The sequence below is a fragment of the Oncorhynchus keta genome, chromosome 17 (genome assembly GCF_023373465.1).
Source record: "Oncorhynchus keta strain PuntledgeMale-10-30-2019 chromosome 17, Oket_V2, whole genome shotgun sequence".
Lineage (NCBI taxonomy): Eukaryota > Metazoa > Chordata > Actinopteri > Salmoniformes > Salmonidae > Oncorhynchus > Oncorhynchus keta.
The window spans coordinates 9,395,608-9,415,108 of NC_068437.1; the positions used below are offsets into that span (position 1 = coordinate 9,395,608).

A 19,501-nucleotide genomic window follows, 5' to 3' on the forward strand; every position below is an offset into this window, starting at 1 on the left:
ACTAATTAGATTGCCAAGTTGCCCCCTCCCGCTCAACCCTGAGCGAGAACTAGCAATAACATTTTCGAAATCAAATGGCTTCAGAAGCTACAGCTGAGAAAAAGAAACGGGGAAAAGGGTGCTTTATTACAGCCGTAGCTTATGTTTTAATGATTCGGTGCACTTAAATGTCCTCAGCCATGAATAATAATCATGGAGGATGGTAATGATCCCCACCGTCAAGGTTAAATAAGCTAGCGGAGTACTACTTCCACCACGGCTCTCTGAATATGGCTGACTAGCTCACACAGCAGGAGAGAAGGCATCCTAGCTAGACCCCCATAAAGCCAGCTCTTTAGATGAGGTGACTCTAGCCGATTCTCTTGTCCCAATAGCGGGTTGCAATGAGAATTGCAATGAGTGACCCATGGACATGATCAAAACAAATCCAGATTCCCCCAGGATGAAATTTCCCTTTCAAATAACCCAGGCATCCAGGCGGGTTCAGTGGGTTTGTGAGAGGCTGAGAGCTCAGGTCTGAAGGGGAAGCAGCACTGTCAGTGCTGCAGCTGAGCCAGTATGCAGAAGAGAAGGGGGGCACCGCAGGGGGTTTCAATCTCTATGACCCTCATCTTCAATGGGCAACATTGACACAGCAGGGGAAACGCCGCAGCTGCTGCCAACAACAAGCAATGACTGCTACTGACTACCACTGTATCAGAGCATCTAGCCTAATCATTTATTGCCACCCTACACATTTCGTTGTGCCTATCGTAATGTAGGCCGGCCTCCTTTGTGTGGACATAGACCACGTTAAGCATATCGATGTCAGCTTTGCTTATCATGTTATCTCTAATCAAAATTTCTCCTTTCTCCCGGTGCAGATGGAGTCTCTGGTCTCCACACCCAGCCCTCCACCCCTCCATCTCCTGGCGCCGGTGGGCAACCGCAACGAAAGCATTGCCTCGCCCTGTGAGCAGATCATGGTGCGCACTCGCTCAGTGGCGTCCAACACGACGGACGTGGCCCTGGCCACTGATCCCGAGTGCCTGGGGCCCTGCGAGCCCGGGACCAGCGTCAACCTGGAGGGCATTGTCTGGCAGGAGACCGAGGACGGTAAGGACTGATCTCCGGGCAAAGGGAATACAGGGATAAACAATGTGTATGGATTATTTTTATTTTTTTGTGGAAAAGGGAAGTGTTGGCTGGGATTTATTTCATGATGAACCCTAGTTCAGTGGTTTAAGTGTGTGCTCACCCACTGAAATCCTTCGGCCTATATTTTATGTATTAAAGGTCCAAGATGGAGGGGAAAAGCAACATGTTCTGTTTTCGTTTATCCTCTGCCATAAATAGGCTTCATCTGGTATGATAACTGTAAGCCCTCTTTGGATGAATAATTAATTGATTAATGCAGAAGAGACATTCTTCAAAGAGGTGCATTAGGCGGTTATTGTAGTTACACCATCGCCTACAATTGGAGCTAGCTTATCAGCATTCTGGGGGCCAAGGGCCTTGTCTGCTTTATTGTGTGTTCTCCCAGTGAGCCGGTCTACTCTCAGTACTTTGCTCCTCTTCCCTCGCTTGGTAATGGAGAAAGGAAGCAGAGGCAGTCGACGACTCGACGAGATATTGCCTCAGCCGCCTCCTCTTTTTCATCACCACGGCAGCACTTAGCCATTACAGATTTGAAACCTCATTTCACAAAAGCTTCAGGTCTCTCGTCGGGGAGCAATTCCCCGGGCGCAGGAACAGCTAGCACGCCTTCTCCGACATGCTCTTCCCCCACAGGGCCGCTAATGTGTTTAAAGTGAAGGACTACTCAGCACACCAGACTGCCTTTTAATGATTCAGCGCAGGGGTGGTAGAACACATGGCGCATCCACAGTGTTGTTTACAGTCGCTTACAAACCTATCCGATTCCGGAGGAAGGGGGAAAAAGCAACGCACCCCCCATCTTGATACTGAGTGAGGTGGTGCTATCTGCAAGCCACTTACTCCCAACCTCTTTAAGGGCCATGAATAAATCAGGGCTCCGGAGTATCTGGAGCTTTATCGGGAAATGCATCAACAGAGAGGATCCCGAGGGTGGCTAGCGTCGGGCCGGTCGTTTATTCCCCCACTAATGGCCCTGGTCAGACTCGCAGCAGCGTATTCAAATGGCCGTGATTTACCGGCAAGCGGAATGTTGTCAGGAGGCACTTCGCCCCCATTCTCTCACGCATTCCATCACCCCCACTGCCATGGTGTGACAACACAGTACGCGAACGACCCGTGCTCACGCCGGACATAGAATGCATCTGACTGAATGAGAGAAGACAGACGGGCAGTGAGCGTCTATGGCATCATAGCGTGTCAAATTAGAAAGCAAGTCTATTTTCCTCACTTCTACGCAGAGCAATGCTGGTCAAATGAGCTGATCAATTGCATGTGTCGTTTGTAGAAAAGGAATTAGAGGAATCGTTATGATCTTCCCTATGCGAAGTAGACTAAAGATGTAGTTTCAAATGTATTGGGCTGTAAGCTAAGGTTTATCAGTCAAATAGGCTATATATATTTGAAAACAATTGCATCCGACCTGTGTTGATTTCAACGTCTGGAAAACTCAAGGACTCAAGAGAATACTGTTTACTGTATGTAGAAGAACGGGACTTGGTTGTTTATAAAGCAATGCTGGTCAAATGAGCAAATAAATTGCCAGAAAATAGACTATGCATTGTTACATCTGGAGTTGTGACATGTATAGTTAGACTTATCAACACTAAATAGACACTTTTTAACAGCCAGTGCCAACAATACATGTTTTTTTTGTGGGGGGATGACGCTATGCCCATCCGTGTGGATTTTGATCACAGGCATTCCTTTCACGGCTGGGAGACTCGAGACACTCCCGCTTTCAAAAGAGAATACTGTTATGTAGAAAGAACGAGACTCGCTAAATTCTTTATTAAACTGTTCGGGTGTCTTAGCTACAACTCTCCTCACACAGGCAGGTACGGACGCTCCCGTAGGACGTACAAGGTGAGTCAAAAGGAACGCACAACAATAATTCACAAGGGCTACATAGCGAACAAAACAAATACAACTGTTTATTATGGATTGGCATGACAATAACATTGGCACGCGCTAGGCAGTGTACGTCGGTTGACTCGCGCATACACATTTTGACGCAGTTGACAGCTTTTCTCTGTGCGATTTCAGCTTAACTCACAGTTCACCCTGTGGCGGTTGCTGAGAGAGAGCGACTCTCCTCCTCATCCCATCCTCCCCTCTCCTATGTCTCCCGCCCTTCTTCCTCCTCTCCCTCTAGTATTGATTCAGTGGTTCGTTTGAGGCGGTCGCCGTGTGGCTCATGCAGCGTTAGCTGCCCCCCCCAGGACTCTTCCTACCGCAGCAGCAGCCCCCCGACGAACGCGGAGAGTAAGCACTGGGAGCAGCCTCTCGGATAAACAATAGGCCATCGACATCAGAGGCTCAACAGCATCTGCTTTAGAGCAGGAGAGAGACGCAAGGAGTGTGGAAGGAGAGCAGGCAAGGCAAGGTTACCCCCCCCTCCCGCTCGGTGACGTCATCTGCCTCTTCACGGATTTCTAAGGCGCTAGAGGCTGCCGATTTAATATGCGTTGTTAGTCAATATATTCTGCGTATTTTCCCCCTTGATGGTGCAATTGCACATCGCTCAGCTCGTCAGCTCCATATCCCCAGCTTCCTTAATTAAAGTGGGTCGCCTTGTTTTATTCGTTCTCTAATAAAGGACACCAACCTTTGCTAGGGATATTTGATTACTGAATGCTGACCTTCTTAGCTGTGCAGTATTTATTTTATTTTATTTTGCCATGTAGATCAATAAGCAGCCCCATGCTGGACCTGACAGGGTGAATGAAGTGCAGGCTGGGGTGGAGGCGCCACCCCTGACGCACACACATGCTCGTTTAACCCCCTAAGGTCGATGTTTGTGCCCCCTTGGAAATCTCATTTGCGTAATAAAAAAATAGCTCATGCCATTAAAATGACCTTAGACGAGAAGCGCCCTCTAACACTACCTTGTTTTTCATATTATTTATCATAAAAATAGCAAAACACATTCATATGACTAATAATAACAACAATAGATTTGATTTATATAGCTAGCATTTCTAATACAGAATCTCCAAGTCGCTTTAAGAAGAAGAACAAAAAACGGAACAATTCAGGCAGCTGGCAGTTCATTGGAGATGGTCTTCCACAGATAGATAATAAGCTGGAGATATCAGTATTTTTGGCATACCAAAAATGCATATCAATCCTTCTATGTCACACTTCCCTGCAGTGAAAGAAGAGTTAGAGCGTGTTTGTCAGACCATGAGACATCCCGAAAATCGCTTTTCTCACAAAATCGTCTGCAGCGTCTGAACAGTTTGGCCTACAAAACTATTATGGACCCTATGGAAAGATGAGACTATCACAAACACGACGGTGTTCTCCATTTTGCGACTCGTCTGAAGTCGGCACAGCCGATCTGCCAACTTTTGTCTGTAGCTTCCAAACAGTTATGGCTACACACTAAAATGTATAACTTCAGAACAAAATTCCTTTGGATCTGTTATTCAATGCGTTCATAGAGACTAAGGCCAAAATAAAAATGTTCATACATTTTTTTTGGGGGGGGGGGGTACTTCAAGGGCTCTTAATGTTTTATCAAATAGCAAAATGATACTTGGTATGTCCTTCTTAAAACTATTTCATAGAGCTTAGTAGATCCCCCCTTCCCGCAGCTTAGACAGGGCTTAGACTTTTATGGGTTAAGCACAAACACACAGACACACCGTCAGTCAAAGCAGCCAGGGATTCCACACTCACATATCTCTGCTTGCTGGGAAGAGCGAGAAATTCGGCAGGTAGAGAGGTGTGGCATTTGGCGGCAATGCTGGGCCGGAAATAATGAAAATCCTGCGGGGATTGGACCCTGACCCCCGGGGGTCATGCTCGCTGTTGTAGTGACGTCAGCCCATTCCAGTCCCCCCACATACTGCTGCTGATGATTCTAAAATGTCAGGGGTTTTTCTTCACATTTTCAAACAGTCCGTTTATATTTCCCAACGGGGCTATACATTTGGGTGAGGTTTTTCTCTCGCCTGAGTTGTCTTGTTTCACAAAAATAAAATGAAACCATCTAGTGCCCAACGAAATAACCAACACAATGTCAAATACAGGTAGCCTAGTCAAATAATTAACAACCAATCACATTAACCGTTACTCTCTCTCAGGAATTCCACTAACGGTCCGTATGTAGCCAAACGTAGCTGCTGCTCATGTTTGTGTCTGTACTGATGGCGCAAAAGCCATGACACGGAGACATAGTGGAGTGGAAACGCGTGTGCAAGTAGTTGCTCCCAACGCCACTTGGGTAGACTGCAGCATCCACCGATAGGCTCTTGCTGCTTGGGAATGCCTGACAGCTTGAAAGACGTTTTGGACAGTACAGTGAAAATGGTTTACTTTGTTAAAGCAAGGCCCCTGAACTCTCGTGTACTTTCTGCATTATGCAATGATATGGGCAGTGACCATGTCACACTTTTACAACATACAGAAGTGCGCTGATTATGAAGGGGCAAAGTATTGACACGTTTTTTAAAATTGAGAGACGAGCTTAAAGTTTTATTTTCTGACCATAATTTTCACTTATCTGACCGCTTGCATGATGACGAGTTTCTCATACGACTGACCTATCTGGGTGATGTTTTTTCTCGCCTGAATGATCTGATTCTGAGATTACAGGGACTCTCCGCAACTAGATTCAATGTGTGGGACACAATTGAGGCTATGATTAAGAAGTTGGAGCTCTTCTCTGTCTGCACTAACAAGGACAACACACAGGTCTTTCCATCGTTGTATGATGTTTTGTGTGCAAATGAACTCAAGCTTACGGACAATGTCAAATGTGATATAGCGAAGCACCTGTGTGAGTTGGGTGCGCAATTACGCAGGTACTTTCCCGAAACGGATGACAAAAACAACTGGATTCGTTATCCCTTCCATGCCCTGCCTCTAGTGCACTTACCGATATCTGAACAAGAGAGCCTCGTCGAAATTGCGACAAGCGGGTCTGTGAAAATTTAATTTAATTAGAAGCCACTGCCAGATTTCTGGATTGGGCTGCGCTCAGAGTATCCTGCCTTGGCAAATCGCGCTGTTAAGACACTGATGCCCTTTGCAACCACGTACCAATGTGAGAGTGGATTCTCGGCCGTCACTAAAACTAAATACAGGCACAGACTTTGTGGGAAATGATTTAAGACTGAGACTCTCTCCAATACAACCAAACTTTTCACATTTATGTGCATCCTTTCAAGCACACCCTTCTTATTAACCTGTGGTGAATTATTCACAATTTTCGATTAACAAATATGATTTTATATGTACGATGGTTAAATAAAGAGCAAAATGATTGATTATTATTATTTGTGCCCTGGTCCTATAAGAGCTCTTTGTCACTTCCCACGAGCCGGGTTGTGACAAAAACTCACCCTCATTCTTATGTTTAATAAATGTATTGTATAGTGTGTTTGTAGCAAGCTAACAACGATGGCAAAAAAGAACATTTGAGAGTGCGCTGACCCTGATGCTAGAGGGGGTACGCAGCTCGAGGTTGAATGTTTGAAGGGGTACGGGACTATAAAATGTTTGGGAACCACTGTTCTAAAAGTTTAGTGCCCTTAAAGTGCCGCCCAGAAAAGCCCCCACCCTACCAGCACTCCCCTCACGGCAGGGCCGGCTGGCGCTACCTGCCAGGGAGAAGTCAGGCAGACAGTGTGCCAACACAGTGCAGGCAGTGCCCACACCAATGACCCGGCAGCAGACCTCTGTCAGAGGTTTGAGAGCAACTAAGAGAAACTGCCAAGACCCACGCTCACGCCCCCGCTGTGGGATTGCCATGGCTACGAGCGTCTGCACCCGGCCATATTTTTTATTTAATGTGTTATGATTTGGGGATTAAGTCAACATTGAAAGCAAGCCAGCTTTTTTTTTGCTGAAGAATTTCGTGTTGTTTGGATAAAGAATTGTGAAAAAATGTGCAGGAGGAGGGAACGGAGAGTTGAGCAGTGGAGAGAGCTGTGGGGAGTGAAATATTTATGGTTGGAGCACTGCCACGCTGTTTGAAACAATTGGTTGCGAAGCCCGCTAAGAGGCGGCTCTGGGCCTCACAGCTGAGAAAGCCCTTCTAGCTCAGAGCTCAAAATTCAGCCTTGTCACTCGGTCCAACCTGGCTTGTCAGAAAGTCCCATGAGATGTTACTGCAGAGAGAACAGCTGGTACCGCTGCTTGCTATTGTCCCTGTCCACTAAGAATGTAATGATGATGGAAACTGGGAATGTCTAGTTTGTCTATGTAGGCGAGCCGGTCTGAACAGACAAATGCACACAAACACACACACACACACACTGCTAGGAGCCCTGAGGGGATTCTGCAGTTTCCCTGGCATTTATTCACTCAGTGGTTCGTGTGTCAGTGAAGCCCGCTCGGAGCGTGCTCGCTACTCATCCACTACACCCCTCAGTCTTTCACTCTGCCTCTCCCAGAGCTGTGGTTTTGGCCTCCGTTCTCAGCTCGCTCTTTCCTTTTCAATCAGTCTTCCCCATCTGTCCAGTTAGACCTCCCTTCATTCCATCCATGGTCTTTCTCACTCGTTCTTGGGTTCGGACCAACCCGCAGCGAGGCAGCTAGCCAGCCCTAGTGTATATTCAGCCTAGTCCAGCACAGCTCCAACCCAGCCCCGCTGCACTAGACAGTTTTTGAAGCAAACTTGACACTGGCCGGATGACAATTTCCCCTCCCCCCTCTCCATTGTTGACAACTCAAATGATTTTCATACGCATACTAAAAAAGCTAGATTGGGGTGGGGAGGTCAACTCTGCAAATACAGTGGCTTATGTGTTAGTTAGATGTTGACATTTTGAGATGGAGATTAAAGGTACACAGCGTGTGTGTGGTCAATGGCCAGACACATGAGAACAGTTCATAAGGACTAGTACAACAGGGGAACGGGCGGGAGACGGTCAGGCCCTCAAAAGGAACCTGGGGGGGAAAAAGGGTCTATTCTCTCACTCTCCTCTTCCCATTAAGCGGGTCACTCAGCTGTGCTGAATGACTAGTGGGATGATTACAAAAGAGGAGCTCTCTCCAGTGGGAGACCCCCACACCCTGGCCATGTGATCCCGCTCGTCAGAGGAGGCAGTGGCCGTAGCCGCCGCGCCACAGGATCAAGACCTTATCGACGTCACATATGTTGTGTATGGCAACTTCACCCCGTCCATTTGGCGACGCTTGCTGAGGTGATGTATTTTAATTTGTTCCTGAGGTAAACAAGTTTACGTCGTCTAACTACCCAAATGTCAGTTGTTAGGCTACGTCCAATTATTTGAACAAAAATAGAAGAAGCACCTATGTGGCCTGAGGTATCCATATTGGCACGTTTACAGAGACACGTTTAATTGAAGTGCCATATTGTGTTAAACCTTACTGCACTTTCCAAACTGCTATATTTTTTTGTAACTGCAGTCGACTGTGGTATTTTGCTCAAAGTAATTGTGGAATAACTGCAGTTATACTGCATTGTACTGCAGTTCAACTGCACTCTGACTTCAATCTTTTTTCGTAAGGGAAGGCTTTGTCCTTATTGGAACAAGATGAGAACATGAACACTTTTGAAAGCCCAGCACCACCACAGATTTCAGCTCTAAGCACCAAAGTCAAAGCTATAATGTTCCAGCTAGCTTTGTGTGTGGGAGAGTGTAATCCAATGCCACAGAAAGGCTGAGTCACGATGGTGGAGTTTATCAGTTACCATTTAACAGGAAAGGGATTTTATTCATTTATCCCTGCAGTTGATCGCCACTGTTCCTTCTCCCCTCCTCACTTGAGCAAACAGATTAAGGCCTTTTATCAAACACTCATAATCCTGTCCCACTCTTGTCAGCACTGTCAAAAAGATATTACATAATCCCACACAGCTCCCGTCATTACAATGCCTTTTAGACAGCCATTGAGAACATTGTCTCTCAGGCTGGCTAGGACTGTGCACTAGCGGGGTGACAATAACACAGGCCCTTTTCTCGCCCTTCCTCCATTTACATAGATGGCTTTTGTCCACTGTAGTCTATTTGACCTGCAGTTGGATGAATGGGTAAAGTATAATACGACAAGTTAAATGAGAACAGTGCACCCGGTAGCAGGGGTCACAGGGCCTTTCGGGGCCTCCGAGGACCTGTAGACTCGACCCACCGTGGGGTCCGGGGGGCCTCAAGGGTGCAAGGGAGGAGGACTACGGGGGCCATGCCCACCCATTAATGGAAGGGCTTCCACTGGGGTAAAGATTATTAAACTGGTGACCCAGTCAGGAGAGGCCCCCGGACCCCCAGGCTCCCTCTGGGAGCTTGTCAGCTCTTTGTTGCCATTAGGGAGGCCTTTGATGGGGGAGGCGGGGAGGGGTTAGGGGAGCAGGGCTGGAGGTGGTGGTGGAGGTGGTCTTTGTTGCTCTGCGGGGGTAGTGGGAGGGAAGGGATGTGAAATGACAAGGTTCCTAGCTGCTGCACTTAAGAATCAACATGGGGGCAACCGGTTCATGTCTCTCCTAGCTTCTTTCTCAATCAGTGCATCTCGCCATTTCACTTTGTTTGTGCTCTTTTATGTCTACATTTCTCTTGTCTCTTTCTCTTTTGCTCTAGTCTACTTACTCTTTCTGGACCTTTCTGGTTCCTCAGTTTGATACAAATGTGCCAGGCTAACGCAGATGTTTTTAGCAAACAGTGAGAAGGGGATAAACCAAGATGGGGCAGGTGGGGGATTTAGAGATTTCAGAGGGGGGGGGTTGGTTGCCTAGTTCACAGAGACTACTTGACTCCTTCACACATCCACTCGCACACACCCTTATAAAGCCCTGAAAGATTTGCAACTCAGCCATGAAGAAGGAAAAGGAATTGCCCCCAAATCCTCCAACCCTATCCAGAGATCTGCTCTTCATGCTCTCTGGATGAGTGAAAACCCCAGCAAGCTGAGCTTTTTGTCTGAGTTTGGGCTTGTCTGCCGCTCCAGTTTGCTGCTCTTGGCAGGCGCAGTCTGCTGAGAGGTATGCAAAACAGCCACTGACAGTCCCACACCGCAAGCATGAAAAAAAAAAACAGCCAGGCGTTCTCTCTCTCTCTCTACAATGAGCAACTCTCCAACAGGACTGTCTCACTTATACAAGCCCTAAACACCCCAGGCAGACTCGCTGGGAGGGGAACACACATCTGCACACGGAGAGAAAGAGAGAGACTTACACACATTTGTATTGTTTAGCCTGAGAAGACTTAATGTTGCGTAGTCTCCCTCCATGTTCAGACTCTGTTCTGGGAAGGTTCAGTGCCTGGGGGGGTTATGTGTAGTGTGGAAGTGAGTGAGTTTTTTTGTTTGTAGTTTTCTATTCGAAACACTCCCCAGTGCTTGTGTGGTGGGTCACTTGGTCCGTTGTAGCTCAGTTGGTAGGGCATGGCGCCAATAACGCCAGGCTAGTGGGTTCAATCCCTGGGACCGCCCATACGTAAAATGTATGCACGCATGACTGTATGTTGCTTTGTGTAAAAGCGCTTGCTAAATGGCATTATATTATACTAAAGCTAGGCTAACGCTACAACAGATGGAGACGAGTCATTTCTGAATTTTCTCATTGTCCAGTGCGCCAGCCAGCCCTCCCCCCCCCCCACCACAACCCCGCCCTTATCTCTTCAGTGAGGAATAAACTCATTATCTCTCGGTCTAAACCCCAGCAGCCCTCGAAGCTCAACATGCGGAAGTACGGAGATCACTTTGTTTACATCTTTGCTTTGTGTGTCTTTATCAGTTTCACACTAATGAGTTTCTATCTTCACTAAAGTGAAAGACCAGGGTAAGAACAATGGCTTTGCAGGTCGAGAAACCGGCAGTATTTCCAGCAACAACTACTGCATTCCAAGCTAAAAAATAAATAAAAAAGTAGACTGAGGCAGGGGGCCGAGAGCTCTCTGAGCTTCTTAAAAAACGGAATGAGTCTTCAAGACGCTGTCAGACATGTAGCTCTAATGCTGGCAGACTCGGGTTACCACCGACGATTAATCTGGCACACACAGAGGTCACTATCAGGGGAGAGGATCAACGTGAGCTGCAGGCTTTCAGGCCTGAAAAGCTGCACAGTCTGGGCTTTTTTACCACTGGTTTCTCCCTCACGCTGTGGCTACGAGAACATAGGCTAGGTTCTACTTATTCATATACACACACACACACGCAGCTCACACACTTCAATCCACACCTGTGTTTTTACAATTGTGTATGTGAATTTAGGGACTTCCCTCACCTGCTTAAAGCACTTATGTGATTTCAGGGACTACATGAATGGTGTGTGTAATAAGCTCAGAAATGGACCGAATCTGATGTTCTATTTTTTTAATATTCCTTGGCTCAGACTTTCTTTACAAGGCTCCGGTGTTGCACATCAGCGTTGCAGGCCATTTGAAATAACATTTGCGCGCCAGAGTAAATGACATGGAATTGACAGAGGCCTTTGTTGGTCTTGCATGATTACCTTTCCAGCAACGCGCTGATGTCATGCTAACTGATCGCAGATGGGATAATTGCTACTAAGGCGGTTCTGCGTAACGTCTGCCTGGACATAAACTCGCTCACATTTATCATTGTTTGTTTGAACGGCTTGTCTGGTTGAAAATCAATGTTTTTCCTCATTGTAATGTAGTGAACTTTTGTTCTATTGGCGTTTTGCTGCTCTGACAAAAACCATGCATGGCGCATAATAGTGAAAATCTATCGGAACGGTTGTAAAACGTTTAGCCATTCAAGTTAATTGTGCATATTCCCTTTCTTGAAACCAAAACAGTATTGTACACTTGAGTTAAGCAACATTATTTTGAATGTCCTGTGTAAACACAATCATTGTGACTGAGATTTATGAGAGACGCTGCAAAGGCAAAACGGTCGGCTGACAGAGTTCAGGTCAATTATGAAAGACAAGCCCCCGGGGGAATGTCTCAATGAAATGGAGTATGTGTGTGTGCGTGTGTGTGTGTGTGTGGTAGTGATTCAATGTTAGCTCATCCTGTGATACCAACTGCCCCCGAGTGGTCCAAGAGCGCATGGCAGTTTCTCTCAGCAGCCAAGCGCACAGATGAGCCGAGCTTCAACCCTCCACTCCCCCTCACTCTTCTAGTATCAAAGTGTCTGCCATCCAATGCGCACACCATTCTAGAGACAAATTGAAGGCGACAGACCTGGGCTCTCACGACCAGGGAACTCTTTTATATGCCTCAGCTGTTTCCTTCCCCGGCACGAAAATACGTTGTTTTTTTTGTTTTTTTTCCCTGTGTAGCCTCTGCAGTCTGCAGGCAGTAATGTCAGATGGAGGACACCATGCCCCTGTTTTTTCCCCCTCCTCATTCGTCCCTCGCTCAGCTGCATACAAATGGATGGCCGTCTGTCAGTGTACTGTGCTGCTCTTAGGTTGTAATCAGGAACTGCTCTGTTCTAATGGAGGGGGGAGGTGTGTTTGTTAGCAGTTCCGACAGGGAAACCAGCATGCAGCATGCTGAATGCTAAACAGTCCCCACTATTTTATTCAATACTCTGAGATGCCATTCATTTCAGATTGACCTGAATGTTGCTTAGTGCCGTATTTTTCGCTTCAGGAATTGATATGAAACCAATGATTAGTATGACAGATTTTTTGTACGGTGTTGTATGTTTACCAGTCTATACTCGGTACGATATATACGCATTTTTGCTAATAATTAGCGGTTCGATTTGTATGACCTGTTTTATTGTGTGTGTGTTGCGTGGTGGTTTAGACTCTTGGCTGATGGAGGAGGACATGAGATGGCAATTCCTCTGTAATCGTCATTACTCATCGTGCTCTCCTCCTCCTCCTAGGTATGCTGGTGGTAAACGTGACCTGGAGAAACAAGACCTATGTGGGAACCCTCCTGGACTGCACAAGGCACGACTGGGCCCCGCCAAGGTAAGCATACAGTAACTCAAATACACACACACTCACTCAAAACGTACGAACCCACGCGTGCACACACACACATTCAAACAGAACATGCAGTCTGTCAGACACTTGATAATAGACAGATATTGGTATGAAGGGCCTCGGGGGCAGATTTTCCCCCATAGCTTTTCTTATCCTCGGGTGTCAGCCGTTATGAATGAAGAATCATTGGGTAACGTCTCAGAACCCCCCCCCCGCTGACACAGGAGTTTTGAAATGCAACATCAGGGGTTGGATAGATTTTTCTCCTCTGCCATCGATCCTGTCAAGAGGCACCATACTGCTGGCTGAGCCTTTCATAGACTTCGACTAAACATGTGCAATGACTGTGTGCCAGCAGCAGCAGCGCAAGGCTCCTTCTATGCTTATGCACGAGTGAAGTGAGTTCGAGGAAAATGTCAAATATGCATCTCATAAATAGTTTCCCCATGCGCAACTTTTTATCTCCCCGAATCAAATAAGCTTCCCAAAAAATAACACGGTGATCGTTTATTTTGATTGACAATTTTTGTGCGTTCATCAGAATCCTCCGTCAGGTGGCCTGATTTCAGACGTGTCATGTAAAACAAGGTTATTAGGGAAATCGTTCTTCTTGCAAAGCATTTCTGACACTGCCAGAACTTAAGCGTCAGACCTTAGACCCTGTCACAATGAACGAGCCAAGACGTCCGACAATCGTTTACGACCTGAGGATTTGCCCAAGATGCTCTCTCTCCGGCAGAGAGAGAGAGCGAAACAATATTTTATGGACTGGACATTTTGTGCTGCTTTGGTGGAATTCTCCACTCTGTCTGGCCTACAATCGTCTCTTGAGTTCTGTATATACCATATTTAAAGAAATAGGCTATAGCGAATGGGCAAAATGCTGAGCCAACATCTGTCGCATCACGATGTTGTCACGATCGACGATGCCTGTCAGTCATCGTCAATAGACGATGCTATCATAATATTCCCCAACCCTACAGTGAATATGGGAATATAAAGAGTCGATAGGTAATTGTTTCACCATGTGTTGCTAAGTAAGATTAACAATTGCTATAGTGCTGTAAGCAATCGTCCTTCATCTCCATAGCTCTGTGTGCCACGCAGTAATCTTCTCGTGCCATTTAACTGTGTATTCATCCATAATCCAAGTTGCGATTTGTCAGTGGTTCATGTAGTGAAAAAAACAGCCTCACGTGCCATCGTTCCAGATCAGATCTACACTGCAGCCACTTTTCCTGCCGTGCAACGCGTCTTTTTGATAGAGCTCTGTGACTCTTCCCTCTCTCCCTCTCTGCCGCTCTGTTCCCTGTTGGCTGGTGTGTAAAGGGGGGGATGTTATCTCTTCCTATCTGATCAGCTGCCACGTCACCCTGGCCTAATCTGTCCGTGCCCCCGTGGCGCTTGGCCATCTGTCAGAGCACATTGGGCTGTCGAGATTTGGGGGGGGGGATAACGAGAGGATCAGAATCCGGCACACGTCCGGGGCCTGTTTTAAAAATATATTTAAAAAATACAACAAAAAAAAGAGCCCTCTGGAATCGGTGCGGTGATATTGGAGAGAGAGATGCAACGGGATTGAGTGGTTCACCACCTTTTGACTGTATAGTTTTTTTTTTATGTGAGAGAGAGACTTTCTTATGCCACGATTTTGCGGTCCCAGACAACATTTCTGCATCTTGGGCAAATGCTTAGGTCGTAAACGATTGTCGAGACGTCTTGGCTCGTTCGTTGTGACAGGGTCTAAGGTCTGACGATTAAGTTCTGTCAGTATCAGAAATGTTGAGCCTTTATCGTGTACTGTAGCTGGTATTACGAGCCGTTCCCGGGTGACTGACCAATAGAGACTGCTGGTACTGAGTATGCAGACATTAATATGATTATTGTGAATAGTCAGATTAATGTAATAGTTTGACAACGTTTACAAGCTTTTCAAGAAGAATGATTTCCCTAATAATCTTGTTTACATGACACATCTGAAATCAGGCTACCTGATGGTATTTTGATAAATGCACAAAATTGTCAATCAAAATAAACATTCACCATGTTATTTTTGGGAAGCCTAGTTGATTCTGAGTTTGGACATGAAAAGTGAAAGGGCGAGAGAGAGAAAGAGAGGCATTCCCATCTGAGTGTCTCTCTGCTGACCGAGAATGGCAACGGGATTGAGAGCGCTGGTTCAACACCTTTGGCCTGTATTGTTTCATATCCACTATCCACTGTGACAGTTCCTTATGGCTGTTGGTGGGGATTTCAGGATGGCAGTGAGTTCTCTGGTTGGAGGAGAAAGGGGGGGAGGGGGGCGGCTGCGGGCTAATGGCCAATAGGTCTAATTCTCTGGTTTCGGTTCTCTTAGGTTCTGTGAGTCCCCCACCAGCGACTTGGAGATGAGGAACGGCCGGGGCCGGGGGAAGAGGATGAGGCCTAACGGCAACACACCTGTCAACGAGAACAGCAACTCCTCAGACAACAAGGGCAGCGGCACCAGCAAGACGCGCGCCGCCAATAACAGCAGCAAGAGCCGGCGGGGCAGCCAGACGTCGTCGGAGCGCCGCACACCGCCCAACAGCAACACGGAGGATGTCAAGGCCAGCTCGTCGTCGGCCAACAAGCGCAAGAACAAGCCCGCCTCGGACATGGAGCCAAACTCCAGCTCTGAGGACACCAAGGGCAGCAAGCGCATGCGCACCAACTCCAACAGCGGCCCCAGAGGAGTGCCCCACACCGTCCTCCCCAGCATTCCCACCATTAAGGCAGAGCCCCTTCCCCCGCCACAACTCGACCGCAACTGCCCTTCGCCAGTGCTCATCGACTGCCCGCACCCCAACTGCAACAAGAAATACAAGCACATTAACGGCCTCAAGTACCACCAGGCCCGCGCCCACAACGACGATGACATGAAGTTGGACATGGATGGGGACAGTGAGTACGGAGAGGACTCCACTCTCCACCCCGATCCGGGCAGCTGCAACGGTGCCTCCATCTCTCAGAAGGGCTGCTTGTCCCCGGCCCGCTCAGTCACACCCAAGGGCAGGGGCTTCGAGGCCCAGACTCCATCGCCCTCCTCTGGGAAATTTGGCTCCAAGCAGAGTAAAAAGAAGCCCTGTGAGGCCGACCCGGAGGCAGTTGGTATGGCCATAGACGGCTGCGAAGACGGGCCCTGCCTAACAGATGAGGCCAGCAATGACGGCATGGACGACAAGAAAGACAGGGCCAAGAAGACGGGTAGCGGCTCCAAGGTGGACAAGCTGGCCCAGAAGGGCATGAAGTCAGCGCGGCCCATCGCCACTGCCATACCGCCCCAGCAGCTGTACTCCCTACAGACGGCCGGTGGCTTCCCTGCAGCCAGCCCCGGCTCCACCCCTGCCTTGGGGTCAGTGGTTCAGTCCATTCCCAAGAGCCCGCAGCTGAAAGCCATCCAGCCCAAGCCCTCGGCCCCGGGAGACCCCTCGTCTGTGAACCCAGCTCTGAGCGGCTCGAAGGACAAGAAGAAGAAAGACAAGAAGAAGAAAGAGGCGGGAAAGGAGGGAGACAGCCCCAAAGGGCTAGGGAAAGGGGGGAAGCCGGAAGAAGGCAAGAGCCCATACTCTGAATCCTCGGACCCGGGGAGCAAAGGTGATGGACTCCTGAATGGCTCATCGGACCCCCACCAGAGCCGGCTGGCCAGCATCAAGGCAGAGGCGGACAAGATCTACAGCTTCACTGACAACGCCCCCAGTCCATCCATCGGTGTGGCCAGCAGGATAGAGGCTGGAGGCATGGCCCAACCCCTCACCCCGCTCCACGTGGTCACGCAGAACGGAGCCGACAATTCCTCAGTGAAGACCAATAGCCCGGCCTACTCGGACATCTCAGACGCGGGCGAGGACGGCGAAGGTCGGGTGGAGGGCGCCAAAGGCATCAAGTCCGAGGAGCAGGCTATCCGAGAGAGTGCCAAGAAGGCCCTGTTCCCCGCCCAAACGCCCAGCAAGGAGTCCCCCTACTACCCCGGCTACGAGACCTACTACTCCCCGAACTACGCCAATCCTAACCCTAGCCCGGGGGTGTCTGTCACGGGGGCCACAATGCAGGAGGGGGCCCAGGTCAAGGTAAAGAAAGAGGAGCAGGAGGAGCCAGGCGATGAGGACCGTAAGGTCAAGCAGGAGCTGCAGGAGGACCGTAAGCCCGAGATGGGTGCCTCTGGACCGGGGCAACAGCAGCAGGCCTCAGTCATCCAGCAGCGCTCCAACATGTACATGCAGCCTCTCTACTACAACCAGTATGCCTACGTTCCCCCGTACGCCTACCACCCGGACCAGGCCTACCACAACCACCTGATGAACACCAACCCAGCCTACCGGCAGCAGTACGACGAGAGGCAGCGGCAGGCAGCAGCCGAGCAGCACCGCGCCGCCGAGAAGAAATCGGACGCTGCTGGAAAGGACAGGGATCGAGAGGGCTCCTCGGGGAAGGATCAGAGTGAGGAATGGAAGCAGAAGGCTTCGGTGCCCCCCACCCTCTCCAAGGCCCCCAGTCTCACAGATTTGGGCAAAGGAGGGCCACCCCAGGGCAAGCTGTCCAAAGATCCCTTGTCTTCTTTGGAGCAGGCCAAGTCATCGGTCATCATGCCCAAGGGTGAGGATGCCAAGGCGCCGGCCCAGCAGGCCGAGGGGCTGAAGATGAAGCTGAGCGAGGGAGGGCACCATGGGAAGAGGGAGGAGCTCAAGGCGGGCATGGAGTCGGGCAGGCCCTCGGCTATGGAGCAGGGCATGTGGTACAGACAGGTAACATGACGCAACTGTGTTTGAATCTGTTGATTTTGATTGGATGTTTAACGTAATGAGCCACCCATTCAAAATTAGCAGTATACATTTTGTTGTTGTTGTGTATTTTGGGAAATGTTAAAGTGGATTTTTTTTAAATGTGTAAGACAACTGTTGAGATATTGTCTGTAATGAGATATATGTTGTGGTGATTTCAGGAGCCTGACTCGAGGCTGTGGCCTTACGTTTACCCCAGCAAGTACCCTGAGGCCCAGAAACCACAGGATGAGGAGCGGTGGAAAGAGGAACGCGACAGGGAACGGGAAAGAGACCGAGATCGAGCAGACCGAGAGAGGGACAGGGACCGAGACAACCGAGACAGGGAACGGGACCGAGACAGGGACCGAAAGGGCAAGGAGGGCAGGGATGAGAGGGCTCGGTCCAAAGACGCCACCCCCAAGGAGGAGAGCAAAGAGGGGACTGAGCCCCGGTCGTCGTTGGCGGCCTCTGAGGAGCACCGGGGGATGGTGAAGGACCCGAGGGCCACTGCTGCCCACATGCAGTTCTCCTCTCCCCTGGCCCAGCACCAGGGCTACATTCCCTACATGCACGGAGCCTACGGCTACGGCCAGGGCTATGACCCCAGCCACCCGGGCTACCGCGGGATGCCCTCGGTCATGATGCAGAACTACCCTGGTAAGAGTTAATGCCTTGGGATACATACACCTCTTCCAATGGAATAGTATTTTCAGTCTGTACTATGATATGTACAAAAATGACTTGGTGTATTAATTCCTGACATTTCCTGCTTTGATTGTAAATGGAAACGCGGAATCGACTCATGTCATGGTGTCTAACCACCTCTGTCACCCCCAGGTTCCTACTTCTCCTTCTCTCCCTACGGCAGTAAAATGGGGCCAGGCGAAGAGGGCGGTGAGAAGGCATCGCGCGCCAGCCCCACGGTCAGTGGCAAGTCCGCCTCAGAGGCCAAAGCTCTGGACATCCTTCACCAACATGCCAGCCAGTACAAGAGCAAGTCGCCGACAGTCAGCGACAAGACCCCCTTGCACGAACGGGAGCGCGCAGCTTCCGAACGAGACCGAGACATAGACCGACCGCGCTCCTCGCCCTCGCAGCGCATCCTGCCTTCCCATCACCACCTGGGCTACCCGCTTCTCTCGGGGCAGTACGACCTGTCCTATGCCACAGGTGAGTGACGGATGGACGCCCACAAACGGGCTCAAGCACACGGAACACATCTCTCTCTCTGCCTTTGGCGTTCAATTAGCTAACTGCTCAAATGGAGCGCTTTTCTATGGTTATCACATCACTGTTAAATTATATAACTTTGCAAGGCCCTTTTCTCCCACCTAAGGTACTATAGAATAGGTACAGTAATAACATGCAATCCATGAGTAGCCAAACTTGGTGTAGGAGTGTATTGACAAAAGTTTGAGTCATTATTAGTATATGGAGGCGTATCTAACGTTGGGCTCTTCCTTCACAGGTCTCTCCTCATCAGCCATTGTTGCCAGTCAGCAAGCCTCCGCCCCCTCCATGTACCCCCCTACACGGAGGTGAGAATGGTAAGCAAGAACCAGTTCCCCTTCACAGCTCCTGAGGACAAAAAATGCTGCATACACACACACACACTTCTTCCTGGTGTTTAAACATTTTTCTGAAGCTAGTACCTTAGTCAAAGCTGCTACTGACTACTAGAAGGATTTCCAGTTGTTTGATGACAAAC

At 49.0% G+C, this 19,501-nt stretch overlaps 1 protein-coding gene across 6 annotated transcripts in view; it reads left to right on the top strand.

Annotated features, from left to right (window-relative positions):
- The window catches only part of znf609a (zinc finger protein 609a), a 167,618-nt gene that overhangs the window by 142,462 nt on the left and 5,655 nt on the right, over positions 1-19,501 (top strand). For all 6 annotated transcript variants that reach the window (XM_035790547.2, XM_035790548.2, XM_052465398.1 and 3 more), the window contains 6 exons: positions 864-1,095; positions 12,910-12,997; positions 15,369-17,775; positions 17,973-18,450; positions 18,631-18,963; positions 19,262-19,340. In XM_035790547.2, the coding sequence (XP_035646440.2) occupies positions 864-1,095; positions 12,910-12,997; positions 15,369-17,775; positions 17,973-18,450; positions 18,631-18,963; positions 19,262-19,335 (3,612 nt within the window). In that variant the 3' untranslated portion in view covers positions 19,336-19,340. The remainder of the gene's footprint in view (positions 1-863; positions 1,096-12,909; positions 12,998-15,368; positions 17,776-17,972; positions 18,451-18,630; positions 18,964-19,261; positions 19,341-19,501) is intronic.